Genomic DNA, 12,922 nt, shown 5'->3' with positions numbered 1-12,922 from the left:
GCTTTAAATGGGTTTTTTTCTCTTTGCTACATGAGTTACTGCTGGAAGAGAAAGTAGAAAGAAAGAAAGAAGAAAATAAGTGTTGGAGGGCTCATTTTCCTCTCCTTTGCTGCCAAGGGAACTTCAGTTCCCCTAACCACAGCCATCAGAACAAGGCCTGTCCCACTAGCTTACTGTTCCTTTCATGTTGTCCCAAAGTTTCCAGACTTATCTCGGAGGGATTGCCAGTAACTCCCGCTGAGGCGAGGGGGAAAATAAGTGCAGCTTGGCAGTAAAGCATCCCAGGCTTCACTACCTGAAATTTCCGCCGTTTGGCATCACCAGCAGCACCTGTTCCCTCCTGATTGTACGTGGAATCATGGATGTGAATCCAACCTGAATTTTCCACCTTTCCCCCACAGCACATATTGCAGAGGCCTGTCACTGGATGGCAGCGGGACCTTTTAGTCCTGTTGCTGTCAACAGGTTTTCCTGCTGTTTGCACGCTTGGCTGATGGAGAATCCACAATGAGCGGTGGGTAAGGCGGGGGGGGGGGGGTTGTTGGGTGATGGTGGGGCACCATTGGTGGGATTGGAAGGGCGAGAAATGTTTCCGCCAATGTTTCCACCCTCCAGGACAATCAGAATTAAAATCTGCCAGATGCCACGTGAAACATGTAACACAGTTTGTGTGGTATAAATAAGAAAAGATCATGACATTTTGCAGATCTTGTTCACTTTTATAAGGCTGCAGGGTAAGTGGGGTCCTGACTCTATCTGGATCTGGGTAAATTTGGAGGATTAGCTCGTATTAATTGGGCCAGTGTACCATTACTGGAGGCTGCTCCCTCGCAAGGGCTTGTGTCTGCAAACCAGGCCAAAGTTCCAGTTGCCACTGTCAGCATGAAGAATAATAGGCTTCAGTTTCAGGGTCTACCCACTGCTTTCCCAGACCAGCAACCAGGCGACCTTCAGCACCTGTTGTCCTACCAGCTCCATAGGAGGAAATCTAGCTGGTCTGTGTGTGGCAGCCAAACCAGACCTAGATCCTCTAGTCTGAGCAGGGTTAACATGAGGCCAAAAGGTCTGATTCTTCTGGCTCCTACTCCAAATGGACACTTATTTAGTGAACCAATAGGAAAATATAAATCAAAAGCACCATTAAGAGATTTTCACCTCATTCTTTTGGCTGCCCCATACTCGTGCCTGTTCAAGGTGCAAGCATTTAACCCTTGCTCTGCAAGGCATCTGTTCTTGAGATGTGAGCATTGCTGGCTAGGCCAGCATTTATTTTTTGTACCTAATTACCTTGAGAAGCTGATGGTGAGCTGCCTTCTTGAGTCGCTGCAGTCCATTTGGTGTAGGTACACCCACAGTGCTGCTAAGCAGGGAACTTTAGGTTTTTGATCCAGCAACGGTGAAGGAATGGCGATGTATTTCCAAGTCAGGCTAATGGGTGACTTGGAATGGAACTTGAAGCCAGTGTTGTTCCCATGCATCTGCTACCTTGTCCTTTTGGGTGGTAGGCATCACGGGTTTGGAAGGTACTGTCAAACTAACTTTGGCTAGTTGCTTTGTATTTTTGTAGATACCATGCTGTTCTGTCAATGTTTAAGGTGGTGGACAGGACGCAAATCAAGCGGGCTGCTTTGCTTTGAATGGTGTCAAGCCTCTTGAGTGTTGTTGGAGCTGCACTCAGACAAATTGAGGGTGTTCCATCACCCAAATGACTTGTGCCTTCTAGCTGGTAGACAGGCTTTGGGGAGTCCAGAAGTGAGCTACTTGCTGCATAATTCCCAACCTATGACCTGCTCTGTAGTCACAACATTTAAATGGCAGGTCCTATCTGGATTCTGGTCAATGGTGGCCCCAGGGTATTGGTGTTGGTGATGTAAAGAAGGTGAAGATTTAGCATAATCACCCTGTTCTCCTTTCCCTTCTCCTTGGAGCACTGACAGTACACCAAACAGAAAAAGACCTGCCTTGATGTATATAGCCTTAATATTGCAAATAGTATTGCATCAAAGAGAGGACGTGATATTGTAAACTACAAGTGTGACACTGGAGATATTCTTTTAAAGAACCCCAGTCCAGACAATCATGTGACTCCTTGAGGTAATACAGTTGGATTAAAAATTAATTATTACAAACAAGTCTAATTCCGAATAACATTCCATAGTAATATTCACTAAAGCTCGATATTTTTACTATCATGAACCATTTTTTGAGATCATAGTTTGGCATTGGCATGAGTATTTATTTTGGGAAACATTGGTGCTTTCCATGGAGAACAATCTGGTCTCTCAGTGTGGAGGGATGGAGATGAGGAGGATGAGGCAATAACAAAAGAAAAATGGAATTTGGACCTTTCTCATTTCCATTTGCTAAAGATACAATTGTCAACCCTTACCTTAAATCTTCGGTCAAACTTAGTGACAGAGTCTGCAAAATCTATCCTCTCCCGCTTCCCAAGGAACTGCCGTAGCTCCGGTCGGTCTTCAATGCCAAGGTAGTCACCAACAAAGTTTCGGTTAATGCTGTTCCTTCTTCTCTCTTTGAAGTTGTAAAGTATGCTGGAGGCTGGAGTGAACAACCAGAATTAGGATACATGACAAGAGGACATAGACAGGTTGCAGAGTGAACAGGTGCAGTTTAATACGGAATAGCGTGAAGCATTGCATTTTGCAGAGGAATGGTGAAGAAGTGTATGTCTTGGAAGTGGAACAGGAATTAATAAATGTTGGGATTTTTGTAAAATATGCAGATTGCTCATTTTTAAAAATGTATTCATTCAAGCAATGCAGGCATCACTGGTAAAGCTAATATTTATTGCCCATCAGTAATAGCCCTTAAACTGAGTGGCTTGCTGGGCCATTTTAGAGGACATTTAGCAGTCAACCACATTGCTGTGTGTCTGGAGTCATAGGTAGGCCAGACCAGGTAAGGTTGGCCGATTTCCTTCCCTACTGGTCACCAATGAACTAGATAGGTTTTTACAACAATCAATGATAGTTTTGCGGTCACCATTACTTCAAATCCCAGAAGTTTAAAAAAAATTGAATCTAAACTTCACCAGTTATGATGGTGAGATTTGAGTCCATGTCCCCAGAACCTGAGTTACTGGATTGCTAATCCAGTGACATCACTGCCATCCCATACATTCACATTGTTTTGATTAGATACCACTCTCACCCAAGGTAAAATATTTGTCACCTTATTTGAAGGGTTATATAAAGTTTGTACTCGGAGTCAGTGAGCAAGAAGGAAGGTGAAGAAGTTATCTTATTTTCAGGATTGAATGGGAATGAAGAACAGATGAATACTTGATATGGTGGTCACAGTTCCTGAGCAAACCCGAGGGTGGGCTGTGGAGGAAAGTGGGAGGGGCTGAGTCTGAGCTTGTGGCATCAACATGGAGTCAGGATGAATATTCTCAACATTGAATGAGGAAAGCAATTCTTTTTGATGTTCTCCGGTGGTTTGGGCCACTGTAGATCTGGACCAACTATTTAAATCTCACACGTATATTGATAAAATTAAGCTTGATTTAACTGGGCCAAATCACCAAGTTTCCTCAACTGTATGTACCTCACCTGCATATTTGTTATAATGACATTAATGTCTTACCTTCTTCTCTCATCTGTTCATACTTTCTTCGTGCAATGTACTTCCTCCATGCTTTCTGAATGGTTCTGGCAAATTTATCAAACTTTCGCTCTCGCATTTCTTCCAAAAGGAAAAGCTGGAATTCCAAAACATTGGATGATGACAAACTTAAATGAATCAAGGAAATAATTATTAATATTGAAATTGTGCCTCAGTAGAATACATGCTTTACATTAGTAATTAGGAACAACTGTACCCTAATGGTGAAATAGGGCAGCAGGGTGGCACAGTGGTTAGCACTGCTTCTCACAGCGCCAGGGACCCAGTTTGATTCCCTGTTTGGGTCACTGTCTGTGTGGAGTCTGCATGTTCTCCCCATGATTGCTTGTGTTTCCTCCCACAGTCCAAAAGACTTTAAAACTTATGGCAAATCCACCTAACCAGCATGTCTTTCGGACTGTGGGAGGAAACTGGAGCGTCCAGAGGAAACCCACACAGACACGGTGAAAATGTGCAAATTCGGCACAGACAGTTAACCTGGCCGGGAATCGAACCCCAGGTCCCTGGTGCTGTGAGCTAACCACTGTGCTGTCATGCTGATGTGCTGGTTAGATGCATTGACCATGCTAAATTCTCCCTCAGTGTACCCGAAGAGGAGCCAGAGTGTGGCGACTCGGGGAGTTTTCACAGTAACTTCATTGCGGTGTTAATGTAAGCCTAATTGTGACATTAATAAATAAATAGGGAACCATTACAAACCAGTTTATTTGCCTGCCTAGGAGGAACTGGGACATTCTGTGACTTCACATTGCTTTCTTGGAAATAAACCAATTTTAAGATACAGGCTAGTTCAGACTCATTCTTCCCGGAACTAGCAAACATTGTCAGAACAATGTTAAAACAAACCCTGACATCACACAACACTTAAAAGCATTCAGAATCAAATGACACATTCGCTGCTAGAAATGTCACAACTGTCGGTCATAATGACCCCTTAGTCAACACCTCAGCAAAGCAGCTTTCCCGCTTTGTAAGGAGCAATGATAAATCAGGCAGTCGACCAGCCACTCAGTCATCAACAAAACTCAAAAATAAACCTGGTTTTGGATGGCAAATCCTAACTAATAATTAAAAAGGAACGATAAACTCGATCCCTGGCAGTAACTTACCGATTCCGGATTCTTGATAAATACTTTGCTTTTCCCCATCTGGTACTGGTCCGAGTCCATGTTGACCGAACGAAGCAGATGCTGGGCCCCTTGCCGTTCATCACCGCGCCAATACGGCCAAGTCTCTGGTGTGAGGATAGCATACCTTGAAACGAATCACAGACAGCACGTACTTTATAGCCCATTCGGAAGGTGCTCTGCGTATATCTGTATCTATTAAAAACATTTTACTTCTATCTGTGCTGCCGGTCTACAGGACCTGGCGCTTGATTGTAATCTTTCTGTCACACTCCCGTTCCATTATAAACTCCGAGGCCTGGATTTGACCTTTTGTCAACCTGGGCTCGCTCCATTCAAGCTCTGATGAAAGATTCAGTGTGACGATGTCAGAGTCATAGAATCCCCACAGTGCAGAAGGAGGCCATTCAGCCCATCGAATCTGCACTGACCACAATCCCACCCAGGCCATAACACCACACGTTTACCCTAGCTAATCCCCCTCACACTAGGGTCAATTTAGCATGGCCAATCAACCTAACCTGCACATCTTTGGACTGTGGGAGGAAACCGAAGCACCCAGAGGAAACCCAAGCAGACATGGGGAGATCGTGCAAACTCCGCACAGACAATCACCCGAGGCCAGATTTGAACCTGGGTCTCTGCCGCTGTGAAGTGAACTGTGACAGATGAGGATGTGGTGAGGGAGGTGGAGGTGGGTGGGAGAGAGGTAAAATTGAGAAAAAGGGGGGAAAAGGGAAGCAAAAATGGAGAAAAAGTAAGGAAAGGGGACAAAATAGGGGGAAAGAATGGGTGGTAAAATAAAGACAATAAAGAGATAAAAAGGTAGAGAAGTTAAAAATTAGATAAAATGAAAACAAAGGGTTCAATTCCAGCCTTTGGGTGACTGTGTGGAGTTTGCACATTCTCCCCGTGTCTGTGTGGGTTTCCTCCGGGTGCTCCGGTTTCTTCCCACACTCCAAAGATGTGCAGGTTAGGTGGATTGGCCATGCTAAATTGCTCTTTAATGTCAGGGGGATTAGCAGGGTAAATACTTTGGGTTAAGGAGGTAAGACCTGGCTGGGATTGTTGTAGGTGCAGGCATGATAGTCCGTTTGGCCTCCTTCTGCACTGCAGAGATTCAACGTTCTATGTTGAGTGTTTTGTAAGGACAGGGAGCCAGCAGATAGGATGACTGATTAATAGGGATTGCAGCATAACATTCGGAGCTCACCATCTCCCATGGGAATGGTGCACTCTGGAGGGACAACACGTGATAATGAAGCCGGAGCAGCAACAAAACATAAGAAACATTTAAAATAAGCAAAATATCAGCAAACAAAATAAAACCTATACATTCACCCTTGCCCACCTATGTGTGACTACTGTGTTTTCTTAAATCTTTTGCAGATGCTATAGTGTGGCGCTGCCCCTCACTACCAGCTGTGCTGGAGATTTTCATGCCCCTTTGCCTGGCACGACTTTGATGACCATCCTCTGGTCACCATCGGCTATGAGGGCCCTGGTGTCACGGAGGTCTCCTGCGTCATGGCAGAGGTCTCATCAGTCATCATAGCATTCTGGGACATTGGTGCCAGTGGCAGAGGGGTGGAAGAGAGACTGTCCTCGTCAGAGGCACTGCCTGATGGAGACAGTAGCTACTCATCTGCTGCTGTGAGGTTCATTTGGACTTTCCTGCTTTCCTGAGAGAAATGGGATCCTGGCTCCTATTCCAGCTACCTCCTCCCCCTCTCATCATGGCTCTGGGCACTGCTGCTCAGGTACCAGGTGATGGAATGCAGGTCAGAATGCACACCCAGTGACCCATCCGTGGGCTGCTGGGTTTGACACTCTGTGACGGTCGCCACTCTCTCAATGGGGGAAACATCCACTGGGGTGCGTGTATCTGCACTGGCGTTGGTGCTATGCAAGAATGTGAATGGGTGCTCCCTCTGAGGCTCTCTCCTCCTGCTCCTCAGAGTTACTGTTGGTCCCTCAGTTTTAGTGGCTGCAGCTGTTACTTGTAATGGGAAAAAACATGGACTGTGAAGGGAACCATCCATCATTTGAGATGACTTCACAGATATACACTTCCTACACGTACACATACAGACGCACACACATGCACACACACACATACAGATACATACATGCAGACACACACACGTACACACACACACGCATACATACACACAGACGCACGCGCAGATGCATACACACGCACACATACAGATGCACACACACATGCACACACAAACACACATACATGCACACACACATACATGCACACACATGCATATACACATGCACACATACACGCCCACACATACAAGCACGCACGCACATGCACACACACACAGACACATGCATACACACACCCATATATACATGTTTACACACACACCCACACATATAAACAAATGCACACGCACACAAAACACACGCACACATGCATACACACACACATGTATACACATGCACACACACACACACACACAAACATTCTCACCATTGGAAAATGGTCAGAAGGATTTACACCTCAGCAAGATTGTGACAGACACTCCTCCCAGAACACAAATTGGTAGCATCAATGCTCCCTCACTGCCCCTTCCCACTTTACTCTCATCCCCTTGAGCACACACTTTCATGGGCAGCATGGTGGCACAGTGCTTAGCTCTGCTGCCTCACAGCACCAGGGACCCGGGTTGGATTCCCAGTTTGGGTCACTCAATATGCGGAGACACACAGTTGTAATTATCTTTGCAAACTAATGGGTCTTGGGCTAAAGACCCAGTCTGCTGGGAATCCCCTGGTGCCAATGTAGTGTGGCGTGTCTGCCTTGTCCACCTTTGGTAATTGCAGGCAGTCCCACACTTGATGCACACCATACCTTTCCATCTGGGTCCACCTGCAAAATGTTGTGGCGTCAACTTGGCTGATTGGAAGAGGTCATTCAGCCACTTACGGCACTGTCACCTTTGGATGACCCCCATGGCTGCTGACCTCCTCTGAGACCCCCATTCAGGTTGCTTTGGTCTGTGGGAAGATCACCAATGGATGCATCATTTGACACAAGGACCTGCCACTGATCTTCGCAGCCTGGAGGGGAACTCACAGGAAGCCAAGGCAGGGGAAGCTATCCTTGGTTTGGGTCACTCCTTTTGTCCAGTCTCCATTGCAGCTGAGGACATGACAGTTCTTCAAAATGTTCAGAATCATAGAACCCCTACAGTGCAGAAGGAGGCCATTTGGCCCATTGAGTCTGCACTGACCACAATCCCACCAGGCCCTATTTCTGTAATCCCACACATTTACCCTGCTAATCCCCCTGGCACTAGGGCCAATTTAGCACAGCCAATCCACCTAACCCGCACATCTTTGGAGTGTGGGAGCAAACCAAAGCATTTGGAGGAAGCCCACAAACTCCACACGACAGTGACCTGAGGGTGGAATCGAACCAGGTTCCCTGGCCGCTGTGCTGCCCAAATAGTTGAGTTTCCTCCTCTGACAAACGGAATTAAAGGACAAAATTTGAGTCTTTTTCAGAACACTTGTTCCGAAGAGAAATGGGACAAGTGAACTCAGATATTCCTCCCTCCATGACAAGGGACCTGAATGAGAAGGTGTCAGCACAATAATCACCAAAATCGGGAAAGAAAAAATCCACTCTTACCTGTTGCTGCTCCAATAACTCAACATATTCAATGGTCCTCTTTTCTAAATTCTTATCCATACCAGGATTTTGTGTGTAGTGCTGTTGTCAACCTGTGCAAGGCTGTCTTTAAATGGATGGTTGCGAACACTTCCAGGTCACAGGCTCACCCATCTGCTGTCTGATGTCCTACTGTAAAGGGTCAGCTTCACTCCCTCCACTGAGAAACCACCATAAAATCCAGCCCCCAGGTCTAAATGAAAATATCACCCGTTCTTCTCACTGTGCAGTTACAGGCTCTGGCCACAGGTCAGCGCTCATCCACCATTTTTTTCTTAGCATCTCAAACTTCTTGGAGAATGAGTTTGATGGACTTTAGGCTCATATCAAGTTACCAGGGCAGGCAGCACCCACATTCTTCATTTGTATCAATGAATTTGTGCTAAGTGAACACAATTTTACCTCCAATGCCCGAGATAAGTGCTTAAACAAAAGGAGGAACCACTGGCTCCAAATTTCTGATCTTATTTGCCCCACCACCACCAGCGGGAACGGAGAGCTTGATGCTTATTGAAATCTCTATTCACTGCAGCGGGACTGGAGAATTCCAGCCGCAGACAAGGTTGGAGAACCCCAACCAATATATTTTGCAAAATTATGAAACAAATTCATTGAGTGTTTTTTTTGTCTCATAAAGCCTTTATTAAGAAGGCCTCAAGTCTCTCCCAAAATTTTAAACATGAACTTAATATTTTACACAGAGCTGTAACAACTGGGAGAATCCTACACACTCCCTGTCCACCAATGTGTTCAAAGGCAACACCAAACTGTCCCCACCTGATGGTGAGCAGGCCAGGTATCAATCAACTCTCCCGCCCTTAGGCTTGTTGAGGTCCTCAAGTTAATTAAAGGCCACGTAAGGGCCTGTTTTCACCTCTGCCACAGTGACATGGTGGGCAAGGGAAGGTGAAGGAACATGGCCACTCTGCTACTTTCCCAACTCCGGGTAAAAGATGGGAAGGAAGGTGTGCGCGTCCATTGGTGGATGTCCCCTGTGCCCTCCCCCCTCCTCCAAGATGGTCCCCCACTTTGTTCCTCCCCGCGCAGCCTCTGGAACCCAAACTCCCACCCCCATCTCCCCCTTCTCACTGGGATCCTGACTCTTCCCTGACCAGTTCTTTACTGCTTCACGACTTCCAAAACTGCGCCAACTTTCAAACCCCCCCAATCTCTGTGCCAACTGTCCGTGCTGTAGCTTAGCTCAGTCTTGTTGATGTGAATACAACTTCCAGTGGGACCCTTAAGGAGAGCTACTGTTAATTGTTGCAAAAGCCCATTAGAAATGGCACCAGCACCACAAATAAAATTGGAAGTTTCCGCAGGGAAAATGAATTGAATGAAAAGTAATCATCAAAAAGTTTGAATTTGTATTCATTGATTCAATAGTGTCTTATATTCTTTCCTTTCTTGCTTATGGGTTTTCTTTATCAAAAAGGGGTAGATCACTGCACTCAGAGACCCCCAATGTCTGTGGTTGACCTTACTAACAATGCAAAAGATGATGAACAAGGTCACAATTAATTTTTTGTTCTAATTGAAAGAGAGACACTTTTGGGATACGTTACCCTTGGCTGCCATAAAGAGAGGCCTAAAAGCGGACGGTACCTTAGGATGAATTTTGGGAATGCCCTCCTGTAAGCGAAACCTGCACGTCGTACACGGATATTTTCCTTTAGCCCAAGATATTCGACTTGATGCTTGACTCTGAAAGATTTGAATATGAAAACAGAGATCAGAAATCACACTGTTACCTCAGTCAATGAAGGAAACCTTTTTGTTTAGTCGAGACGGTTAATTGACACCTCTGGACGTTCCAAAAAAGATTCAAATGGAATTACTGAGGGATCCACTTAAAGAGTGATTCAGTTGAGCTCCCCATTGAGACATTCCATTCCCCCGCCACCCACCCACCAGCAACCCCTTAACCAACCCAGATAACCTAGCAAACTGGTAAATTTATAAACAAGGGTGCCACGGTGGCACAGTTGTTAGCACCAGAGACCAGGGTTCAATTCCAGCCTTGGGTCACTGCCTGTGTGGAGTTTGAACGCTCTCCTCATGTCTGCATGGGTTTCCTTTGGGTGCTCCGGTTTCCTCCCACACTCCAAAGATGCGTGGGTTAGGTTGATTGGCCAAGCTAGATCACCCCTTACTGTCCCAAGATATACAGGTTGGGGGATTAATGGGGTAAATACTTAGGGTTACGGGGAACAGGTCTGGGTGCGATTTCCCTTTACTGTCAGGGGGATTATGTGAAGTTACAAGGATAGGGACTAGGATTGTTGTCGGGACAGATGCGAGGGGTCAAATGGCCTCCTTCTGCACTGTGTAGGAATTCTATGAAATGGTGAGAACCAAGGAAACCCAAATGTATACAGGTGACTCAATGGAGGTTACTTGTTTAAACTCTGGTAAGCACTGGTAAGTCCAAAGATATGCGGGTTAGGTTGATTGGCCATGCTAAATTTTTCCTTAGTTTTAGGGGATTTGCAGGGTTAATATGTGGGGTTACGGGGATAGGGCCTGAGTGGGGCTGTTATCAGTGCATGTTCAATGGGCTGAATGGCCTCCTTCTGCACTGTAGGGATTCTATGATGTAAGGGTCCACTGCATGTCCAAGTAAAACCATCCTTTCTGACAAGATTTTCATTTTAAGGTTAACCTGTACCAAGTGAGAAGATTCTTAGTCTCCAGCGACATGTCCTTCCAGTCAATCACCAACGTCTCCTGAGAACCATCTTAGCTCAGATATCAGACAGTCTGTCACAGCCAATTGATTTAGTCTCAACCTTCCATCAGCATTTGCAGGAATCTTGATCTTGCTTTTAGGGAGTCTAGTCAATAGTTGGTCAGTGGATGAGTGACAGACATGGATCTGAGGCCTCACTTTGTTGCACAGTGATGAGTTGACGCTTCTGAGTGATGAGGTCAGCAGCAAGCTCACTGTGAAGCAGCCAAGGGCATTGTTTCCATCCTCTTGACCACCACACAGGCACATTATGTTAGAATGTAATCGGTGACAACTTTGAATGGCATGTAATGTGCCCAATGTGAACATGATGTAAGGGTCAGCTGACCCAGTAAACCGTGGAACCAATTACAGCGTGATGTAATAGTCAGTTGAGCAGCTGATTCACTATAAATAAGGAACCACGTAAAATTGTGGAGATCTTGGATTGGCCTAGGGTGAGGCCCCAAGTTTGGAGTAATGATTCTTTATTAAACTCTTGCTTTGGTTTATAACTTGGTGTAAGTTTTGCTGTATTTTCATTAGCTGCACTTTGAAAGGTTTCTTTTGAAGAAGACATTAAACATGTGTGAAGAAGCAATTACTGCTCGTATATCTACGATAGAACATGGAACATTACAGCACAGTACAGGCCCTTCGGCCCTCAATGTTGTGCTGAGCTATGTCCAATCCCAAGATCAAGCTATCCCCTCCCTATCATTCTGTGTGACACTGTGCCACAGATGCTTACACGTACGTTTTCATGAACATATGTGTCTCGATCACAACCCAGAAACTGCAACCTAAGCCGTATCTCAATTTGCCGATTCCAAAAGAAGCACATGGAGATGTTTTACAACATTTCAAAGCTTTGCACTGGAGATGAAGCCATTTTGAAATGGTTGCCGGACCAGGAAGCTGTTCCTAATGATAGACCAAACAAAACCATTCAAAAAACTGACCTGCTTTCCTCCCAGTCTTTGGGTTTCTTAGTCTCATTGGGTTTGATGCAGCGAATGTAGTGTGGAGTACACTTCATCAACCTGCTCACCAGGTCATTTGCTTGTTTCTAAGTCAGAGGAAAGATACAAATGTGTGAACAATTTTGAAGAAGACTCATGATTGTTAAATTGTCATTCCACATGGAAGGAAAGCCGAGTTCTGCCAAATAAGGAAACAAGGCTAATAAGTTTCTGCATGCAGTTTCTGAAACCAGTCGTGACACAAGCAATGTGTATGCAAATACATACAGGTGTTTGCATTACAGATTAATCTTTCCAGAGCTCAGCGGGGGAGGGGGGGTTGGAAACAAACCAGAACCGCAAAACCAGTTTACTGCTCCTGGAGCAAGTGAAGATTGTACACGTGATTAAATGAGATGTCATTTTAGTTAGTACCTTATATAAATGTACAGGTTTACTTCATGTACTTTGCTGTACATCAAATATGTGATGAAAATGAACCATTTTTGTCTCAGATTTACATTACAAAGGGGTTAAAAATCAGCTACATCACAGAATTAAAGAGGGACATCTTAACACTGATGGATTGGTAGGTGAGGGTAAGGGAGTGGGGGGGGCTTAATTCTGGTGAATGTGTCACTGTGCCTGGTAGTCAGTTCCAAACCACCAACTTCCAAGTTTAACTTGGGCGTATTCAGTTGCGCTTACGTAAAGCCTCCAGTGAGGGGGGGTAGACAATTGAAATATTTAATCATTGAGATTGCAGAGG

At 45.3% G+C, this 12,922-nt stretch overlaps 1 protein-coding gene across 1 annotated transcript in view; it reads right to left on the bottom strand.

The window, feature by feature from the left end:
• Window positions 1-12,922, bottom strand: part of myo1f (myosin IF) — a 157,365-nt gene that overhangs the window by 17,754 nt on the left and 126,689 nt on the right. Inside the window, exons 17-21 of the mRNA XM_080213177.1 lie at window positions 12,154-12,260; window positions 10,069-10,167; window positions 4,755-4,899; window positions 3,607-3,721; window positions 2,390-2,559 (exon numbers count right to left, since the gene is read on the bottom strand). Of these exons, the coding sequence (XP_080069303.1) occupies window positions 2,390-2,559; window positions 3,607-3,721; window positions 4,755-4,899; window positions 10,069-10,167; window positions 12,154-12,260 (636 nt within the window). The remainder of the gene's footprint in view (window positions 1-2,389; window positions 2,560-3,606; window positions 3,722-4,754; window positions 4,900-10,068; window positions 10,168-12,153; window positions 12,261-12,922) is intronic.

Source organism: Carcharhinus amblyrhynchos, chromosome 26 (assembly GCF_965287045.1).
Source record: "Carcharhinus amblyrhynchos chromosome 26, sCarAmb.v2.hapA, whole genome shotgun sequence".
NCBI classification, from domain to species: Eukaryota; Metazoa; Chordata; class Chondrichthyes; order Carcharhiniformes; family Carcharhinidae; genus Carcharhinus; species Carcharhinus amblyrhynchos.
The sequence above is the reverse complement of the archived record's forward strand: the minus strand, read 5'-3'. Positions and strand labels throughout refer to the sequence as shown.